General features: G+C 48.4%; 1 protein-coding gene across 1 annotated transcript in view; it reads left to right on the top strand.

The window, feature by feature from the left end:
- The window catches only part of LOC148506064 (serine/threonine-protein kinase Nek11-like), a 341,598-nt gene extending 323,338 nt beyond the window's left edge, over nt 1–18,260 (top strand). Inside the window, exon 15 of the mRNA XM_088447334.1 lies at nt 17,373–18,260. Coding sequence (XP_088303460.1) covers nt 17,373–17,601 — 229 coding nt within the window. The 3' untranslated portion in view covers nt 17,602–18,260. The remainder of the gene's footprint in view (nt 1–17,372) is intronic.
- The last annotated feature ends 4,191 nt before the right edge of the window (nt 18,261–22,451 follow it).

Below are 22,451 nucleotides of genomic sequence, written 5' to 3'. Positions count from 1 at the left end.
GCCATCCCAAACTGCTGTACGGTGACTGTGCCAGTGCCAACATATGCAGCCACTTTGTGTCTGGGTGTCATTCTCACGTAGAAGTTATTCAGTGATTCGGGTAATCAGGTCTTGAACCATACAGGATGAGACAGTTGCAGCATGGGAGGTAGAGCGAAGTTTAAATCCCGTCCTTGCAATATAGACACATTCCATTCAGCAATATTTCATTTGCATTATTTCTTCTGGCTGGTGGCAGTTGGTGGGTGTGTTGGAAATATGTGTGTACAGGTGCGGTGGCATGGCCACACCAGTGGAATGCCTCAACACTACAGACGGTCCAGTTGCTTAACCAGTAGTTGGATGGTTTATTTGTAGATAGGTAATGCACAGCTGTACTCACTGTGATACACTGGTTGGTATGGAGCGGAGCGTAATACAGCTCACTAGCCGGTGAGTGTATAGCTCTAGTGGGTAGCGGTGCAGGATGCTGGAACAGCAGTAATACCGTGGATAACGCAGGTCTCTATTGGAGCTAAGTGGGAGATGTCCAACTCCCACCAAGTCACTCTTACACAGTAACCAAGATGGCACCGCATATGCACTGTACAGACTTCGGCAGCCATCTTGGAACAGGGAATGAAGCCTCACTGGAGGAACAAAATGGAGTCAGCACAGTAGCCCTATGGTTGCTCAGAATGTCCATTGGAACATGGCCGCCAGGCCAGTGCAATTGCGGAAAAAGATGCAGTCATTGGCAGTGACTCGCCTGCAGCTAGCTAACCACCCCTGTTACCACCCAGAAACGCTGAAATTGTCTCTCTCTTTGTCCAAATTCGTCCTGCTTCCCCCTGCGGTAACCATTGGGACGTATGTGCAGTGCTACTCGGACGCATACTTAGTACAAGAAACATCGGACAACTGCGCAAAAATCTCAGCCTTTCACGATAGGGATCTGATGCTGCATCTTCGGACCCAGCCAAAGATGCCTCCTGCTGCATTAGTATATTCTCACATCACTGCTGTGTCCAAAGAAGCGTCAGCCATGGGAACTGCGTCCATCTCTGAATCAGGCCCCTAGTTACAATAATCGTGTTTAATTGTAATTATATTCTGCACCTAGTGTGACATCTATATTCCCCACTCTAAGGACCTTATTCAGAGGTGGCCGTACGGTCTATGACCACACGGCCGCCTCGATGTTTGGCCAGTGCGCATGCGCACGAGGGAGCCGGCTGCCTCGTGCACATGCGTGAGACCCGCTACGACCGACAATGCTGGTCGTAGCGGGTCTCTTTCCAAAGGGGGCGAGCGGTCGATGTTGATTGACAGCTCGCCCCATTTGGAACGCGGGCCGTGGGGGGTGGCAGCCCAAACGGAGGTGTTCCCATGGGAACACCTACCGTTTGGGGGAGGCCCCACTGACATCACTAGTGATGTCAGTGGAGAGCTTCCGGCTCTGACAGAGCCAGAAGCTCTCCGGGGCTTACGACAAGTGAGACCCTACCCTAGGGTCTCGTCGTAAGCCCCGATGGTCGCGATGGTCTCTGACCATCGCGACCATCACCCAAGCGGTCGTTAGAGCTGTGGGTGTAAACCCACAGCCTAACGACCGCAACAGAGGCGGGCGGTCAGGATGCAAGTGGCCGCCCAGTTTCTGAGCGACCGCTTGCATCCTCCGACCGCCTCTGAATGAGGTCCTAAGAGCTCTGGATCTCCTGCAACCAACAAATAGAAGCAGGTGATAGCTGGGTTGCTGGAAGAGCCTCACTAATATGGGGCAGACATTAGATAGGTAATTGTTATTATTGCATCATGTAGTCTTTAAAGATCTTTTTATGAATTACTAAAAATGCAGCCTTGGTCCCTGCTGCAAAACGGATCTCATTATAAATATAGGATGAGGCCTGGGCACTGATTAACCTGAATATTCAGGACCTTTTAAAACTTCTGTGCACTCACCTTCAGAGCCGTAACTAGGGTGGTGCGATGTGCCACCGCAAAGGGCACCACAAGGCAAGGGGCGCTGTTTGGGCCTGTCAATTTTTTGTTTATAATTATTCTAACTTGTAGCTTCCTTTTCTTTTATGCCCGACATCTCCTGGCCGCCCTTATCTCCTACCTGGTTAACCCCCCCCCATCAGGCCACTAACCCAAACACCTTCAATCACATACTCTTTTAGTTAACACACACATTGCAAAATACTGTCATACTGTCACCTCTCACATGGCAGTCAGACACCTTACACATGGAGCTATCTGCCCCACAATTTCTGATGGCAGCCCTGAACACAGCCACCGATTCCCGACCCAGGTGTTACCAGCACACCTCATGTCCAGCTGCTGGCGCAGGTACATGCACAGGCCCTGATTCAGAGCCGCACGCTCTGACACAGCGCTCACTCTGAATCAGGGCGTCTTTTTTATTTTATGGAGCGGCTTCCTGGCCGCTCGCATTGCTGTGGGTTGCCACCCACAGCTAATGCGAGCGGCCAGGATGATGGTCACGATGGTCAAGACCATCGCGACCATTGGGCTTGCGACGAGACTCTTGTGGTAGGGTCTCATGGCCGCAAGCCCCAGAGAGCTTTCGGCTCAAACAGAGCCTCCGTCTGGCCAGCCACACCCAACGGCCCGCCCACCAAAGGGGGCGTGCTGTCACTCAACATCGACAGCATGCCCCCTTTGGTGCGAGACCCAGAGCGACGGATTGCCCTTCGCTATCCAGGTCTCATGCATGCGCACGATGGAGCCGGCTCCGTTATGCGCATGCGCTCTGGGCCACCATCGACGCCGGTTGCGAGCGCTCAGCGCTCGCGACTGGGTCTGAATCAGGCCCACAGTTCTTCCCGGAGCTGATATTTGCTGCGCATACACAACAAGCAGCGCTCTTTCTATAACTTCAGTCGGTGATCTACACTGCCAGCTCCATGCTTTTGCATGGCTGTTCTGATGGACAAATCCTGCTGCAGACGCAGCTTCACCAGTGCTCTCCTACATCTAGAGCTGGAGAGTTATACTGTATAATTATTGTGTATCATCACTACAGTCATTGGATTCACACTGTATTTGGCAGTGACACCTGGATAACAGTGATACAATGGGATCGGTGACCTTTCATTATCGTACCGACAAATTCGATTTATCATGCCCCTTCCCCATGAGGCCACGCCTCTGCTGGCGTGCGTCTTATTTCCCTATTTCAGAAATAGGGGAGAGGGAGGGGGCGCCAATGCTCTTTCTGGCCCAGGGCACCAAAATGTCTAGTTACAGCTCTGCCCACCTCTAATACAGGGAATATGGCCCTCATTCAGAGCCGCTCGCTATTTGCGGTCGTTCGTTCTAAAACAAGGGGTGGCTATTCAAATGAACCGTTCGCTAATTGCGGCCTGTTCACGCCTCTAAGTCTGAACGAGCGAGCAAAACTTGCGGTTGTAATTTTGAAAAATACGCCCCCTTGCCGCTCGCACCATACGTCATGTCCGCTATTTATTAGATTAATCGAGTACATCGAACAGCGTATGAACTGCTCGCTATTCTTGTGGCTGTTTTTTTCAACCGCTATTTTGCGAGCAGTTCTGAGTAAAAAAAAAAACAAGTGACGTGGTCAATGACGCTGCTGTGTTAATTATGCACTCCCTTAAAACGCCCGTTTTGACCTTTAAGCACGCCTGCGTTCGAATTCCACACCCCCGTTTTCAAGCACCTTCCCCTGTTACCACCCACATACGCCTCCTCCTGTCACTCAAAATAGCAGGCATTCTCTATATAGCGAACAAACGATTTTCGGCCGCACTGACTGGTTCGCGCATGCGTATTAAAATCCATACGCATGCGCAGATGTGCGAACATCGGTCAGAATGAACGAGCGGCCGCTTACGAGCGGCTCTGAATCAGGGCCTATGTCACTAATCTGCCTTCTACACACCCAAACTTCTCATGCAAAATGATGTCTGTATATTTGTTTGCTTACAATTGTATTTAGCAAAGCACCCCCCAATCTAATCAGAAGCTGCAAACTTTTACTGGGCAAAAGACATCACAATAGAGTCTTTGTGCTGAGAATTTCCCCACTCAAGTCGGCCTTTTTGTGTCTTGTTCCGTTACTATTTTAGCATTATCGACCTCTCTCTGGGTTTCATGTTCTCTTTCATCTGGCGTCTTGTTTCGCTGCTCCCTTCATTCTGTCTGTCTTCCTCTCTCCATCTCCCAGCATCTTTCTTGTGGGAACGTTAAATCTCTCTCTGTCTCTTGTGGTTTAGAAATCTCTCCATCTCGCATGGCGTCCCGATCTCACTGCCGCGCTGGCTCCCAGGGACACCTGCTCTCCTGTCATTGGCAGTCTCAGCCGACATTTGTTATGGTGGGTAATAAAGTGCAGATAGTGCTGAGCAGTTATAGCTCAGACTCCCCTCACACACAGGCAGGGAAGCATCTGTGACAGCAGTAACTAGATTACTTCTCTTCTTCCCGTAACTCTTCCCAGAGCAATATTTGGCTTCACTGCTATCACTCGTGTCCTTATCTCTGCCTTGGGTTTTTTCTTTTTTTCTAAGATTTACATTTTTGCAAAGTCTCAGATACTTGGTCAGCAAAATGCCCTCTGTTTTGAAACGGATATTGATCTATTGTTATGAATGTGTTTGGTGTAGTCTGGCATAACCCATATGTACTCATTAGCTGTATATTTAGCGACTGTTTCTCAGAGTCCAACACATAGTGGATAATTGTAAGAAAGCAGCCTGTTAGATCACTGAAAATGAGTGACCTCACTAAGACAAACCTCCCAAATGCCTTCATTAATTCAGGGCATTCCCAAGTTAACTGTCCCAATCCCAGGAGATGCCCTCCGCTAATGGGTGCAGTACACGACTGCTGCTGGTGTGTATAGTGTGGAGAGGTTGTTTTTAAGTGAGGAGAACTGGGTTATGGGGCAACCCTATGCTTTTGAAAGCATACCCCTGCTGTAGAGCGTAGGCGCACCCCTTTCTGTCATGCACACTGACCCGAATTGTAAACTACAGATGTTGGTTGCTTTGTGAGGTACTTAATGGCTGACGACATTTTGTGAGCTAAACCAATACTAATGAAAATGTCTTTTATTTCACTAGGAACTATTGACATCACATTGCTGTCCCAATTAAAGGGGACTGTCCCACATTCCAATTTGGAAGGGGTTGGATTGGAAGGTAATCAGTTTATGTGTCAATAAAATGGGGTGTTTTTTTGCCAAATTTGGCCATTTCTTGCACAGAACCATTGTTCATGAGAATGCGGTGTATAACTTCACTATGAAGTGGCTACATCACTGAGTTATCTTTCTGTTTTATTTTGATTCGCTATTCATGAAAATTCAGTCAATCAATTCACTAGAAGCCAGCGGCATCACCAAGGCATTGCACCCATTTCAAATGCTTATAGCAATGACAAGGTAGATATCTTCATTTCAGCTGAAGCATACACTTTGTACATAGACAGATTAAAGGGATGGCATGGTTCTCATCCCCCCCCCCCAGCTAGAAGTACACTGTGGCACAGTGCAGTCCCATGTATTTTCTAAGGGCCAGATAAATAGGGGCGGACCAAACGAAGAGTAACGGTGGTCCAGCTGACAATATAGGGGGCAGGCATGATGATGAGTGGGGGCAGAGCTGACAAGAGGGGGAGGGTCAGCGGAGTCAATGGTTTGCACCCCCTTGATGGCCACCACTGCTGAGGGCACAGTGGGCTGCGGGCCAACCAAAAATGGGGGTGGGGCTTAGTGGCTGCCAGGGGTGGGGCTAAGCTCCGTCCCATCAAGGAAAAAAAAACATTGGCTCCCACTTATCCATCAATGGCTGAGAACCATTGGTTCTCTGGTATCGATGGCAAAACTAATCAACATCAGGCAGTCACCATCAATATTTTGTAATCATCGATGGTCGATGGCCATCCCTAGTCTGGACCCATGTCTTAAGTGCCCTGGGAACCCCCCGAATGCTTAATCTTGCCCTGACATTGTAGCACCTGCATAAATAAATAAATGAAAGGACACTTTAGGTGAAATTGTATTATGTTGTTTCAAAGGCTTTATGAGTAGCAGAAGTTTACCAGCAGCTATACAGTATAGCTATCACAATTGCTACAGCTAAGCAGTCAGCTGTGATAATAGCACACATTGTGACTGTAGCTTCCTGAGTTAGACAGTTCTTTCGCCCTGGGAGAGGACTGACCTATAGTTCTATATATCTCCACAACTTGGGGGCCCAGGAAAATGCTTCTTCAGTTGCGACGTTGGACGTGTGAATCAGCCGATCAGTGGGGGGTGATGACATTTACTCACAACTGGAATAGATGGAAAGGCATCAACATCCTGTGATCACACAGGGCATATGGTGCCATCAAAATAGCACTGTGCTAGAGAATAAATCTGATAACAAGCTGTCACCACCACAGCACGGTGACTGGGCTGCTCTCAGGTGCAGGCGTTTTCAAACACTTTATAAGTGAGTACAGGAGGTTAATAAAAACCTGGGATAAACAACAAAAACACACCGTGTACAGTAAGGAGATAGGGAGAGGTCAGCACTATAACACTGGTGTGTTTTCCACAGTTTTATTTTGATGTAGGGGGTAAATATACTAAGAATCGAGTTTGGTCAAGTTTTTTTTTTTAAACTCACTTTGCTTCACCAAAACTCGGGTAAGTTTACCCTTTAACAACTCGCAAATTTCTAAGAAGTGAGTTTAGCTGTAAGTCAGTTTTTCGATGGTGAAGCAGATCGAGATTTCTCACCCTATTTGCGAGTTTAAATGAGATTACTCACCCGAGATTGCAGTGTTTTCTCTCTGGCAAACTCACCCGAACAAGCAGCCTGCACATATCAGTGAGATATGTGTAAGCTGCTTGTGTTTTGTACCTGTAAAAAACGGGTTAATTGCTTAAAAAAAAAATACGTGAGCTCCCCTCCAAAAGCATAACCATCTCCGGGCTTGTCAGCCTGTCCTAGTACGGGGAACAAAACGAGTTGGGTTCCACCGTAAATTTAGTTACCAGCACCAGGCTGCAGGGCCAGTCCTAGTTTTAATTATAGGGGAAAAAAATGCCCCCTATAATTAAAACCAGCACTGGACCCAAAACGACCGGGGGTGTAATGCCACAGCCAGGAGACCCTATTACCGGGTCTCCAGGGCCAAACCATTCTCAACCCCAGTTGCTCAGGCCAAGCCAGGGATCTCAGGAGGTGGGAACCCCCCAAAATATGGGTCCCCCCTCTCCCTAAACCCCAATCCTGGTCTAAAGCTCATTACTCTTCCCCGCACCCCTGGGCTGTGGGTACAGGGGTAATAAAGTGTTAAATTGAAAGAAAACTATTGTATTTTACAGTGGAACTACAGGTGCCAGCATGCCTGCCCTTTGGCACTTGTGGAACTACATAAATAAAGACATAACACACACTGGGCCTGATTCAGACCCGCTTGTGAGCGCTGAGCGCTCGGAAGCGGGTTGATGGTGGCCCAGTGTGCATGCGCGAGACCCGTATAGCGACGGGCACTCTGGCCACTCGTATAGCTGTGGGTGACCACCCACAGCTATAGCGAGCGGCCAGGAAGATGGTCGCGATGGTAAAGAGTAGACCATCGCGACCATCAGGCTGGTCCTACTGCCGCATATAACATGTTACTGTGATCACTGGCCCTGTATATATCTGATGTATTACATACACTGCACTATGTATGGCTGGTCCTACTGCCGCATATAACGGCTTACTGTGATCACTGGTCCTGTATATGTCTGATGTATTACATACACTGCACTATGTATGGCTGGTCCTACTGCCGCATATAAAATGTACTGTGATCACTGGTCCTGTATATGTCTGATGTATTACATACACTGTACTATGTATGGCTGGTCCTACTGCCGCATATAACATGTTACTGTGATCACTGGCCCTGTATATGTCTGATGTATTACATACACTGCACTATGTATAGCTGGTCCTACTGCCGCATATAACATGTTACGGTGATCACTGGCCCTGTATATGACTGATGTATTACATACACTGCACTATGTATAGCTGGTCCTACTGCCGCATATAACATGTTACGGTGATCACTGGCCCTGTATATGTCTGATGTATTACATACACTGCACTATGTATGGCTGACTCTACTGCTGCATATAACGGGTTACTGTGATCACTGGCCCTGTATACAGTATGTCTGATGTATTACATACACTGCACTATGTATGGCTGGTCCTACTGCCGCATATAACATGTTACTGTGATCACTGGTCCTGTATATGTCTGATGTATTACATACACTGCACTATGTATGGCTGGTCCTACTGCCGCATATAACATGTTACTGTGATCACTGGTCCTGTATATGTCTGATGTATTACATACACTGCACTATGTATGGCTGGCCCTACTGCCGCATATAACAGGTTACTATGATCACTGGTCCTGTATATGTCTGATGTATTACATACACTGCACTATGTATGGCTGGTCCTACTGCCGCATATAACAGGTTACTATGATCACTGGCCCTGTATATATCTGATGTATTACATACACTGCACTATGTATGGCTGGTCCTACTGCCACATATAACATGTTACTGTGATCACTGGCCCTGTATATGTCTGATGTATTACATACACTGCACTATGTATGGCTGGCCCTACTGCCGCATATAACATGTACTGTGATCACTGGTCCTGTATATGTCTGATGTATTACATACACTGCACTATGTATGGCTGGCCCTACTGCCGCATATAACAGGTTACTGTGATCACTGGCCCTGTATATGTCTGATGTATTACATACACTGCACTATGTATGGCTGGTCCTACTACCGCATATAACATGTTACTGTGATTACTGGCCCTGTATATGTCTGATGTATTACATACACTGCACTATGTATGGCTGGCCCTACTGCCGCATATAACAGGTTACTGTGATCACTGGCCCTGTATATGTCTGATGTATTACATACACTGCACTATGTATGGCTGGTCCTACTGCCACATATAACAGGTTACTGTGATCACTGGTCCTGTATATATCTGATGTATTACATACACTGCACTATGTATGGCTGGCCCTACTGCCGCATATAACATGTTACTGTGATTACTGGCCCTGTATATGTCTGATGTATTACATACACTGCACTATGTATGGCTGGTCCTACTGCCGCATATAACAGGTTACTGTGATTACTGGCCCTGTATATGTATGATGTATTACATACACTGCACTATGTAACGCTGGTCCTACTGCCACATATAACATGTTACTGTGATCACTGGCCCTGTATATGTCTGATGTATTACATACACTGCATTATGTATGGCTGGTCCTACTGCCGCATATAACATGTTACGGTGATCACTGGCCCTGTATATGTCTGATGTATTACATACACTGCACTATGTATGGCTGGTCCTACTGCCGCATATAACATGTTACGGTGATCACTGGCCCTGTATATGTCTGATGTATTACATACACTGCACTATGTATGGCTGGTCCTACTGCCGCATATAACGGGTTACTGTGATCACTGGTCCTGTATATATCTGATGTATTACATACACTGCACTATGTATGGCTGGTCCTACTGCCACATATAACATGTTACTGTGATTACTGGCCCTGTATATGTCTGATGTATTACATACACTGCACTATGTATGGCTGGTCCTACTGCCGCATATAACATGTTACTGTGATCACTGGCCCTGTATATGTCTGATGTATTACATACACTGCACTATGTATGGCTGGTCCTACTGCCACATATAACATGTTACTGTGATTACTGGCCCTGTATATGTCTGATGTATTACATACACTGTACTATGTATGGCTGGTCCTACTGTCACATATAACATGTTACTGTGATCACTGGTCCTGTATATGTCTGATGTATTACATACACTGCACTATGTATGGCTGGTCCTACTGCCGCATATAACAGGTTACTGTGATCATTGGCCCCGTAAATTTCTGATGTATTACATACACTGCACTATGTAACGCTGGTCCTACTGCCACATATAACGTGTTACTGTGATCACTGGCCCTGTATATGTCTGATGTATTACATACACTGCATTATGTATGGCTGGTCCTACTGCCGCATGTAACATGTTACTGTGATCACTGGTCCTGTATATATCTGATGTATTACATACACTGCACTATGTATGGCTGGTCCTACTGCCGCATATAACAGGTTACTGTGATCACTGGCCCTGTATATGTCTGATGTATTACATACACTGCACTATGTATGGCTGGTCCTGCTGCTGCATATAACATATTACTGTGATCACTGGCCCTGTATATGTCTGATGTATTACATACACTGCACTATGTATGGCTGGTCCTACTGCTGCATATAACATATTACTGTGATCACTGGCCCTGTATATGTCTGATGTATTACATACACTGCACTATGTATGGCTGGTCCTACTCCCGCATATAACATGTTACTGTGATCACTGACCCTGTATATGTCTGATGTATTACCAGGGCCGGATTAACAATGGGGCGGGTGGAGCTTCAGCTCCAGGCCCTCTCATAAGAACAGGCCCACAGCATCTGTTGTGCTTCTGTACACAGGATTTGTTTTTCCTGCTACAGCAGCCTGCCAGTGGCCGTCTGAAACCCCGCCTCTTGAACGAGGCCCCGCCCCTATACACGGTTTATATATATATATATATATTTTTTTTTATTTTTTTTATTTTTTAAAGAGATCACTAGCCGGCCCCAGCTTAATTATGCTCTTCTGGGTGGCTGGCCCCTCCCCATGTACCAACGTCCAACTCTGCAAGAGCTCCTCCAACCTAGAAAAAAGCTGCAGCTTCCGGTTGGAGGAGCTGTGCCTGTGGACATCACTCAGGGGATTCTGCGCTGTTACAGGAGGCTGGTGGGCGTCGGGACTGGAGCTGCTGCTGCTCTATTAGGTCAGTCACTGTCTTTGCTTGCCGGGTGTACACACGCGGGTCAGTGGTACAGCCCCATGACCTGCAATATGCTGCTACCCAGATCTGTCACCTGCTGACCCCTAACTGCTCCCTATGTCCCTATGTCCCTGACTGCTCCCTATGTGCCTGACATACCTCTGACTGCGCCCTATGTGCCTGACATACCTCTGAATGCTCCCTATGTGCCTGACATACCTCTGACTGCTCCCTATGTCCCTGACATACCTCTGACTGCTCCCTATGTGCCTGACATACCTCTGACTGCTCCCTATGTCCCTGACTGCTCCCTATGTCCCTGACATACCTCTGATTGCTCCCTATGTCCCTGACATATCTCTGACTGCTCCCTATGTGCCTGACATATCTCTGACTGCTCCCTATGTCCCTGACTGCTCCCTATGTGCCTGACATACCTCTGACTGCTCCCTATGTCCCTGACATACCTCTGACTGCTCCCTATGTGCCTGACATATCTCTGACTGCTCCCTATGTGCCTGACATATCTCTGACTGCTCCCTATGTCCCTGACTGCTCCCTATGTGCCTGACATACCTCTGACTGCTCCCTATGTCCCTGACATACCTCTGACTGCTCCCTATGTCCCTGACATACCTCTGACTGCCAATATGTCCCTGACATACCTCTGACTGCCAATATGTCCCTGACATACCTCTGACTGCCAATATGTCCCTGACATACCTCTGACTGCTCCCTATGTCCCTGACATACCTCTGACTGCTCCCTATGTCCCTGACTGCTCCCTATGTCCCTGACATACCTCTGACTGCTCCCTATGTCCCAGACATACCTCTGACTGCTCCCTATGTCCCTGACACACCTCTGACTGCTCCCTATGTGCCTGACACACCTCTGACTGCTCCCTATGTGCCTGACACACCTCTGACTGCTCCCTATGTGCCTGACATACCTCTGACTGCTCCCTATGTCCCTGGTATACCTCTGACTCTGACTGCTCCCTATGTCCCAGACATACCTCTGACTGCTCCCTATGTCCCTGACATACCACTGACAGCTCCCTATGTGCCTGACACACCTCTGACTGCTCCCTATGCCCCTGATATACCTCTGACTCTGACTGCTCCCTATGTCCCTGACTGCTACCTATGTCCCTGACGTACCTCTGACTGCTCCCTATGTCCCTGACGTACCTCTGACTGTTCCCCATGTCCCTGATGTACCTCTGACAGCTCCCTATGCCCCTAACTGCTCCCTATGTCCAATACATACCTCTGACTGCTCCCTATGTCCCTGACATACCTCTGACTGCTCCCTATGTGCCTGACACACCTCTGACTGCTCCCTATGCCCCTGATATACCTCTGACTGCTCCCTATGTGCCTGACATACCTCTGACTCTGACTGCTCCCTATGTCCCTGACTGCTCCCTATGTCCCTGATGTACCTCTGACTGCTCCCTATGTCCCTGACGTACCTCTGACTGCTCCCTATGTCCTTGATGTACCTCTGACTGCTCCCTATGTCCCTGACGTACCTCTGCTCCCTATGTCCCTGAAGTACCTCTGACTGCTCCCTATGTCCCTGAAGTACCTCTGACTGCTCCCTATGTCCCTGACGTAGCTCTGCTCCCTATGTCCCTGACGTACCTCTGCTCCCTATGTCCCTGACGTACCTCTGACTGCTCCCTGTGTCCCTGACATACCTCTGACTGCTCCCTGTGTCCCTGACATACCTCTGACTGCTCCCTGTGTCCCTGAAGTACCTCTGACTGCTCCCTATGTCCCTGACTGCTCCCTATGTCCCTGCCGTACCTCTGACTGCTCCCTATGTCCCTGACATACCTCTGACTGCTCCCTATGTCCCTGACTGCTCCCTATGTCCCTGTCTTACCTCTGACTGCTCCCTATGTCCCTGACATACCTCTGACTGCTCCCTATGTCCCTGACTGCTCCCTATGTCCCTGGCGTACCTCTGACTGCTCCCTATGTCCCTGACGTACCTCTGATTGCTCCCTATGTGCCTGACATACCTCTGACTGCTCCCTATGTCCCTGACGTACCTCTGACTGCTCCCTATGTGCCTGACATACCTCTGACTGCTCCCTATGTCCCTGACATACCTCTGACTGCTCCCTATGTGCCTTACATACCTCTGACTGCTCCCTATGTCCCTGACATACCTCGGACTGCTCCCTATGTCCCTGACGTACTTCTGACTGCTCGCTATGCCTTACTGTTCCCTATGTCCCTGACTGCTCCCTATGCCCGACTGCTTCCTATGTCTCAGAGGCACTGTCTAAACCAGTGTTTCCCACCATTACTGACCCCCCTCACTGTGCCCATATCACTGCCCCCCCACCCCACCTAGAATCCCCTCAGCCAGTCCAGTCACAGCGATCCCCCCTCATTCAGCCCAGTGTTCCCCCTACCATCCCTTTCTCACTGCCCCCTTTCCATCCTGCCCAGTGCCCCCCATCCAGCCCAGTGTCCCTCACCCTCTCACTGACCCCCCATCCTAGTGTCTCCCCCCTTCCCTCCCCCAACCAGCCCACTGCCCCATCTAACTAACCCTCAGCAAGAATCCCCCAAGCCAGTCCAGCCTAGTGACCCCCCTCCCACCACCATCTCACTGTCCCCTACCCAGCCAGCCCAGTGACCCTGTATATTTAAGCCTCTGCCTCTCCCCATCACCCACTACCTTTTACACTGTTACCCACTGCCTGTCACTCACTGCCCCTCCCTGTCACCATCTCCTTGTCACCCACTGCTTTCCCTCATTACCCACTGCCTCTCCCCTATGTCACCCTCTCTCTCCTGTCACCCTCTCTCTACTGTCACCTTCTGCCTCTCCAACACATCACCCTCTGTTTCTCCGTCACCTTCTCCATGTCTCCCACTGCCTCTCCCCATCTCCCCTTTTCCTGTCACCCACTGCCTCTCTGTCTCCCACTATCTCTCCCCATCACCCTCTCTGTCACCCACTGCCTCCCCCGTCACCTTCGCCCTGTCACCCACTGCTTCTCCCCATCACTTTCTTGTTAGCCACTGCCTCTCCCTGACTCCTGTTCCTGTCACCCACTGCCTCTCCCCATCACCCTTTTCTGTCACCCTCTGCCTCTCTCCGTCACCCTTTTCTGTCACCCTCTGCCTCCGACTATCTATCCCGTCACCTATCTCTCCCGTCACCCACTGCCTCTCCTCATCACCCACTGCCTACCTCTGGTATCACCCACTGCCTCCCCGTTACCCTTTCCCAGGCATCACCCACTGCCTTTCCAACGAGGGCGTGGCTTGTGGATACGGCTTTCAATTTGAGGCCACGACTCTTGTTGCAAGGCCACACCCACTTTTACATGAACACAATTCCCCCTGCTGCTTCCCCTGTCATTTTATTCTGGATCTGCCCCGGCCCAACCCCCCACAACATTGGTCACACGCACCATATCACTAGTCACACTCCCGTGGCAGTGGTCACGCCACCGGCATTAGCACACAGTAGGCCCTTCAGAAATATCAGCTCCAGGCCCATGAAGACCTTAATCTGGCACTGTGTAATACATACACTGCACTATGTATGAGGCTCTAAAATCAATGCATTTGAAAACTGTCTTCTAGAAATCCTGCATAGGGGCTCATTCACAGTCGTACACATTTGTGCCCAGAAAAGGCTAGTAAAAGACACAGATAAGAACAAGCCTATTTACATACATATTTTCCATCTGATACAACAAACTAAAACATTTGTACCAGACATGCCAGGGCCAGGCATAAAAGTATGTACAGTATACAGAGTTAGTTTAAGAGAGGGAGCCCGTGTGCAGCCCCCGTGCGGGCCCCAGGGCCGGCAACAGAAATCTTGAGGCCCGGTTACAATGATACTCTCTGGTTTCCCCCCATGATGACTATAGGCATGCGCAGGTCTCAGGGGACATGGCGCCCACGCTATGTTCCTGGAGACATTTCTAGTGCGCATGCACAAACCACCGGGACATTGCCCACTGCCCCATCTTCCCAATAATTTCAGTATGAAGCTGACTTGGGACTCTGGAGAGGTAGATATACAATTTTATGGGTGCAGGGTGTGCGGTGCGGACCCCCTGGACCTCACACATTGCACCCATTATAGACACGCCAATGCGCGTATACTATTTCCCCAATATTCAATATTTGTGAGCACTATAATAATGCCATCAAAGTCTCATGCACAAAAGATATTAGCATTAGTCTTTTGTGTGGCTGAAGGACAGTGTATATCAGCTGCAATCTGACTAAGCCAAGATAAACCCCGTGGGTGTGGTAGCAGTATACCTTTAAGAGTTATGGTATGTTAGTATCAGACATTTAGCATTAGCCTATAGGGTTCCTGGGGGGTGTGGCCTTGTCGGTATATTAGGAGTCAGCCTCTTTGATTATGGAAATCCCGCCCTCCCTCCCTTGTTTCGAGTTTGTTTCGTGTTTTTGTCGAAAAGAACAGTATTGTGCTTTTATTCGTTGTACAAGTTAGATGGGTGCGCTCTCCTTGTTCAAATATAGGTCACATCGTCCCTACAGGGACATTACACAGCCCGTCCGGGCGTTCTTTTTCTGGAGAGTTGAACACCAATGAGTGATGTGTCTGGTCTGCGTGTGTTTTTGTGGGAGTGTCCGTTCTTTGTTGTCCGCCACCATACTAACTTTAAGCTCAATTAATTAAATTGGCAAGATCTAATTCAATCAAGCCGTAATTCGATAATTAATATTAATAATAATTTGATGTCAAATAAAATTTGACCTTTAATTTTAAATCCAACTCCTGTTGTTTGTGTGTTTATTTTAGATAGGTTTTAGTGATGATAAGTCTTTAAGGTATAATGCACATTTCAATCATTAGAGAGTGTACAGCATTGTACCCACTTATACATTAGGCAACATCATGAAATAAAGGCTGTATCAGCTCTTCATAGCTCATTTTAATATCTGGTCCACAAAATAAATTCTCTTTTCAGCAATTTTAATTTCTTGCTAGCGATATAGCACATCTTTTCTCCTCAAGGTCAGCCTTCATCCAGAACAGATGTCAGATGCAACTCATTATAAGCCCAGGAGGTGTAATGGGAAAAGCAGAATACCTGTGGTTCATCAGTGTATAGAATCTGTCACATACATTTTACTCCGGCTCCGCCACTCTCTCCTCTCTCTACTATACATGTTGGGCACTAGGACCCAGAGTCAGAGGGAGGCACCACCTCCGACCTGATAACGTCACCGCTGGGCTACTGCTCATGTGCAGCTGGCACCATCTTTACTGTGTAAGCGCCACAGTGCTGTGCAGATGCACAGTACATAATAATGAGGTGAGACACTTAAATACAGCTGTTATCCCCTGCGATACCGCAATTCAGCTTACCAGGACACTCTGGGCCTGATTCTGATCCGGTCGCAAGCGCTGTGCGCTCGCAACCGGGTCGATGGTGGGCCAGTGCGCATGCGCACGACGGAGCGGGCTCCGTTGTGCGCATGCGCTAGACCCGGATAGCGATGGGCACTCCGTCGCTCCGGGTCTCGCAACAAAGGGGGCGAGCTTTCTCATGTGAACGCCTCCGTTTGGGGGCGGCCCCACTGACATCACGAGTGATGTGAGTGGGAGTGCTTTCGGCTCTGTTAGAGCCGAAATCTCTCTGGGGCTTGCGGCAATGAGACCCTACCACAAGGGTCTCGTCGCAAGCCCGATGGTCTTGACCATCGCGACCATCTTCCTGGCCGCTCGCTATAGCTGTGGGTGGTCACCCACAGCTATGCGAGCGGCCAGGAGGCCTTTCTAAAAAAAAAAAAAAAACGGCCCTGATTCAGAGCGAGCACTCTGTCAGAGCCACCTATTGTAATCATCACCCCAATAGGCTATATCAATAAACCTTTCTTATTGCTGCTTCAGTCGTGCCAAATAGCCCCTCTCAGCGCCCCAAGTCCCATGCGACTCGGCCGCACCAAAAACGTCTATCATGCTTAAAATGAGTGTCTAATTGGCATAAATAAAACAACTGGAAGCGACAGAACTGTGTTGATAGCGTACACTGATTAGTGGGGTGTGCAAACTTTCTACATCTGTGTGTGTGACTGAGCGACGCCGAGTCCCATTGTGCGTCATCTGAGACTTTGTACGTGTGTAAAACGAATTCCTTTGCCCCCACAGTCACAGCCCAGTGTCTCTGGCACACTGTGAGCAGCTTTCTGCTGCATCTGCTATGCAACGAAGATGAATAATGTAAATAAAAACACAGTAGGCGACTCCTTTCGGAACGTCTCGGTCACGCTGGGCGTTCCGTGCCGTATGGTTTACGGGCAACCAGTCTATAAGGACACATCTGTATAATATCTTCTGCCATATTGTAGATTTTATAAATAAATGCAGTGATTGATGTTTTTTTGTTTGTGTGCAGAGACTGCATGCGGCTTCTGGGGGAAGATGCATTCTGGGACATTTACAATCACATGAAACAAGTCCATATGCTGCAGGATCCAGACCCGCTGGTGGAGGATGAGAGCACTCTCTGTGAGCCTCAGGCGATGAAGATGTACCCCCAGCATTGCTATAAAATCCAACAGCTACTGTTCTTGGAAGAACGGATGGAAGAGGAGTCCCTGGACCCTCACTTTACTTGGCTATAAGTCTGTAATCCTTTCCTGCTAAGTTACTTCACAGTGAAGGACCAAGAAAGAGCAAGGAAACAAGTCAACCAATCAAATAGAAGTGCTAAGATGGATCCTGGACTTAAAGGGGTAATCTGCCCTTTCTCATTCATATCAATGATGAAATAAGAAGACTTGCCAGTGTTGTCAGTAATGTTACTGGTTTATGGCTAGTACTGTATACAGCATTTCCACTTATTATCTACCAGCTTTAAGGAAACACTTGAGCAGTGTCAGACTGCGGCATAAAGAGCCCACCGGGGGAATGCAGTGATAGGGTGCTATACTTAGGGGTGTGGCCAGTCTTCAGAGGGGGTGTGGCCAGCCTCCACAGAGGCTTAGCTAACCAGTGCATGGTCTGGGCCCCTTTGAAAAAATATCGTAAATACTGCTAGTGCATGCATGATAATGTACCAGATTAATAACAGCAATGCACTGTAGAAAATACACCATAGTCCTGTGCAGTATAATGTAACATATGTATAATGTATAATTCCAGTGCACAGTCTGGAACCTGATCCCTAGTGGAGGGGGTGGGCCATCAGGCACTGCGGCCCACTGGGGGTTTCCCCTGTAGCCCTATGGGCCAGTCCAACCCTGCACTTGCGGGATACTAAGTACAGTGGAAGAAAGTAATTTTCACAGAGGTGTGGTTGCTAAGTTAAGTAACATTCCAACATGCTTAGGATCTTGTATAAGAGTGCCGGACATGTCCAGCTGCCAATATTTTGCTTACCTCAGCTCTAAGGTACCAACCAATCAGCTCCTAACTTATTTTTTAAACACAGCCTGTAAAGTGACAGCAGTGGCGTAACTAGTGTATTTGGAGCCCAGTGCAAGTTAATAAATGGTGCCCCCCACACTCACACCGCCCCCACCCCCCACCCAAATAGGTGCGCGAGGCAAAAAAGTGGGCATGGTCACGTGTCACAAGGGGTGTGGCCACTGGAAAATGGGGGCGTGACAACATCACACACCACCGTTTGTGGTCACTCTGGGAACATTCCTTTCCATTCCAGATGCACCTTAATGCCCCAAGTAATAGTGCCCCTCTTGCAGTGCCCACTGTATTAGTGCCCCTTATGCAATGTTCCCAGTAGCAGTGCCCCCTGTAGTAGTACCCCTATACAGTGCCCCCAGTATGCCCCTTATACAGTGCCCCCAGTAATGCATCCTTATACAGTGCCCCCAGTAATGCACCCTTATACAGTGCCCCTTATGCAGTGCCTCCAGTAGTGCCACTTATACAGTGCCCCTTATACAGTTCCCCCAGTAGTACCACTTATACAGTGCCCCTAGTAATGCCCCTTATACAGTGCCGCTAGTAGTGGTCCCCACTATGCAGAGCTCCCAGTAGTGACCCTTATACAGTGCCCCCAGTAGTGGTCCCCCCCCAGCAGTGACAGATAAAGACACACACACACAAAAAACCCCACTTACCTGAATCCCCACTCCTGCGCCTGCCGCTGTCCGCTCCTCCATCCTCCCGGGCCGGCCCACTCTGCATTATGGGAGAGACGTCACAACGTCTCTCCCATCACCCACTGTGGGAGCCGGAAGATGGAGATAATGAGTGAGCGCCAGCCCGGCTCTGGCAGTGGGTGCAGCAGCCAATGAGAGTCTGTTTGACTCTCATTGGCTGCCAAAATAAACACACTGCCGCCGGGTAGTACGAGTGTACAAGCCGGCAGCAGTGTTTGTTACTGTGTAGTGCTGACCAGCTTCCTGGGCCGTGGCCGGCGGCGCCCTCCCTCTCCCGCGCCACCAGTCCGATGGCGCCCAGGGCACAAGCCCTACTCAATCCCCCTTAGTTACACCACTGAGTGACAGTTAGGAGCTTATTGGTTGGCACTTTATCTCCATCCACTTTATCGCTTTCCATGGCTTAGTACATCTCCCCCTATACGTTGGTGATTTATTTATTTTGGTGGTAACCCTGCTTATCAGCACTAAAGATTTGGGTTTGGGAGTGTTACCATTATCTTTAGCCAGCCACACATGCTATGATCCTACCAGTCAGAGTACAGTTAACCCATAAATATAAGTCTTAAAACTGTACAAGAGAAGCAGGATGTTTTCTGACACCAATGGGGCCTGTTTATATAGTTGGATGATAATAATGTGTCCTACATGTCTGCTAATGATCTCATTGACTTTCATCATTATCAGTTATGGGGATAATTTTGGAAACAGTTATTTGATAGTGGTGCAGTTATTTCAGCGTGTGTGACAAGTATTACAGTCTGCTATAAGGACTGTCTGTCTGATAGGATTATGGCAATACCCAAGCCAGGGGAGCAATTCTGGGTAGAGCTAGCTTGTATCTTCCCATATCCAGATAATAAAGGGTGGCAGGATTCTCCTGGAGGCAGAGAAGCTCTGTTTACAGCAGCATTTGTAAATGAAGCAGAAAATGAATAACCATCTAATTTCATGTCCTCCCGGCTGGAGTTATCTTTTTCCATTAAACAAAGTCTTTATGAACGTAATACCAATTATATTATTTATATATGGTATAAATGTGATCCTTCTAATGATAAGTGTGAAGCTGGCAATACTATCAAGAGTAATCTTAAGCAGCGAACACATACCTGCTAGTCATTTTGATTCGGTTCAGCAGATCCAAGTTTAGGGCCTGATTCAGGGATGGCCTGATCTTGTACGCAGTTGAGAGATTTTTATTTGCTTCTGCGCATGTGTGAAAAGTCCTGGATACCCTTACTGCGCACACGCCATCCCAAGTGTCCATTGTCATTCGCTATTGCATACTGTATTGCTAACCCTTGCAAATGGGTTTTCGATCCCTGAGGACCTCCTGCTGTAAATGAGTGGACTACCTGTAGTGAATTAAAGGACCACCTGTAGTGAATGAGTGGAACACCTGTAGTGAATGAGTGGACCACCTGTAGTGAATGAGTGGACCACCTGTAATGAATGAGAGGACCATCTGTTGTGAATGAGAGGACCACTTGCAGTGAATGAGTGGACCACCTGCTGTAAATTAGTGGATCACCTATAGTGAATGAGTGGACCATCTGTAGTGAATGAGAGGACCACCTGTAGTGAATGAGTGGACCACCTGTAGTGAATGAGTGGACCACCTGCAGTGAATGAGAGGACCATCTGTTGTGAATGAGAGGACCACTTGCAGTGAATGAGTGGACCACCTGCTGTAAATTAGTGGATCACCTGTAGTGAATGAGTGGACCATCTGTAGTGAATGAGAGGACCACCTGTAGCAAAAAGTCCATAGGCTAAAATGGTATTTTGGGGTGCTGTAAGGATGGGACAGATGTTTGTAGGATTGCAGGAGGCTGCAGCAAGTGTTTTTTTGACATTTTTATAAAAGGCACTTTAGAGCCCCAAAAATATACTAGTACCCATTTAAATGTACCCCCAGTTTAAGTCATCAGCCGCATCATCAGGTTGGACTGCATGTAGGGCCAACCTGACGATGCGGCTGATGACCCCACGGGAGCGTACACACTGGATGATTTTAACGATTTGTCATTTCAATGCATTGGAATTGGGCAAATCGTTAAAAAAATCATCTCTAGTGTGTATGGGGCTAAAGGGCCTGGTTCAGAGATATACGCAAACCGGAAGGTTTGAGTACATGTCCAATATTTTGGGGTCTGCGCATGTGCAGAAAGGGTCGATCTCCCAAGCTGCAGCATGATTGACATGCTGCGGTGTTTGGGGGGCGGAGGGGGCGTGGCCGGACAGTGTTCCAGGAAACGGGAGCGTATCGCCCTTGTTTTCCTGGAGGGACGAGGACACGGTCTGCATCCACCAACAAGCTGCCAGGTACTGGCCAGGCTAAATAGGTCTCAGCTTACGCAGCCTGGCTCAAAGTAATCCTGAGAGCAAGTGGTTATTGGGAATGTCTTTATAACAGATGTTACTTTTCTCTGTTTGACAATTATTTTTTTTTACATTGGCTCCTGGTGCCTAGAAATGTGCTCTTGAAGAAGTACAAATAGAAGGTGCTAAGTGAGTTATATTTTAAGCATAGGGACGACACCCAAACTGCCAGACGTCAGAGGTAGCAGGGACTTCAGAACCATATTGGAAAGTCCAACTGCACAACAGATTTCCCCAATGCCATTTTGAATGAATCTACTAACCAGCCAATCAAATCACAATAAAATTACTTTTATAATGTTTTCATAACATACAACTTGCTATAAAAAGCCACCAAACCTTGGGGTCTACCAGGGAATTTACTTTTAGCTTGAGTGAACCCCTCCCCTTTTGGGCTGAATGAATCCAATAGTCATTAAAATGTAGCTTGTCAATTCATTGTGATCAGGGGTCAGACAGGGGAGGGATATGGGTTTTGAGTACCTTAGCCAGTATCTGCCAAGGAGGTATAACCATCCTCCAAGATGTCAATACCACGCCTTCTCGGTGCACAGTTTCTTCAGGGAGTTCTTTATTGAAAACATGATGTGACCACATTACCATATTTGGCCACACCCCTGTCTAGTACCTGCATGGAAGTGGATAAATCCCCTTCAGTTTTTGTACCGACGTCATCAGCTACTGTCCAACGCCATTCCCCACCATCCACGTGGGCATAGAGGGGGGATATAATCCTGTGGCAAAGGTACCCAGCTGATCTCTCAGCGTCACCTCCTGGACACTCGGGAGGCCTGCTCCTCCTCCTCCTCCCCCCCCCTTACTACTTTCCCCCTGCCAAGCTTCCGGGCACTGACAGGGTCGGCCAGGGGTCCCCTCCAACCAGTGTGCAGCAGCCGCCCGTGCCCACTACTATATCCCCTCTCTATCCCTAGAGGACCACCGGCCGAGCCTGTCAGTGACAATAA

Source organism: Taudactylus pleione, unplaced genomic scaffold (assembly GCF_031769625.1).
Source record: "Taudactylus pleione unplaced genomic scaffold, aTauple2 ptg000430l, whole genome shotgun sequence".
Taxonomy (NCBI): Eukaryota; Metazoa; Chordata; class Amphibia; order Anura; family Myobatrachidae; genus Taudactylus; species Taudactylus pleione.
This window is presented reverse-complemented; position numbering and strand designations above follow the sequence as displayed.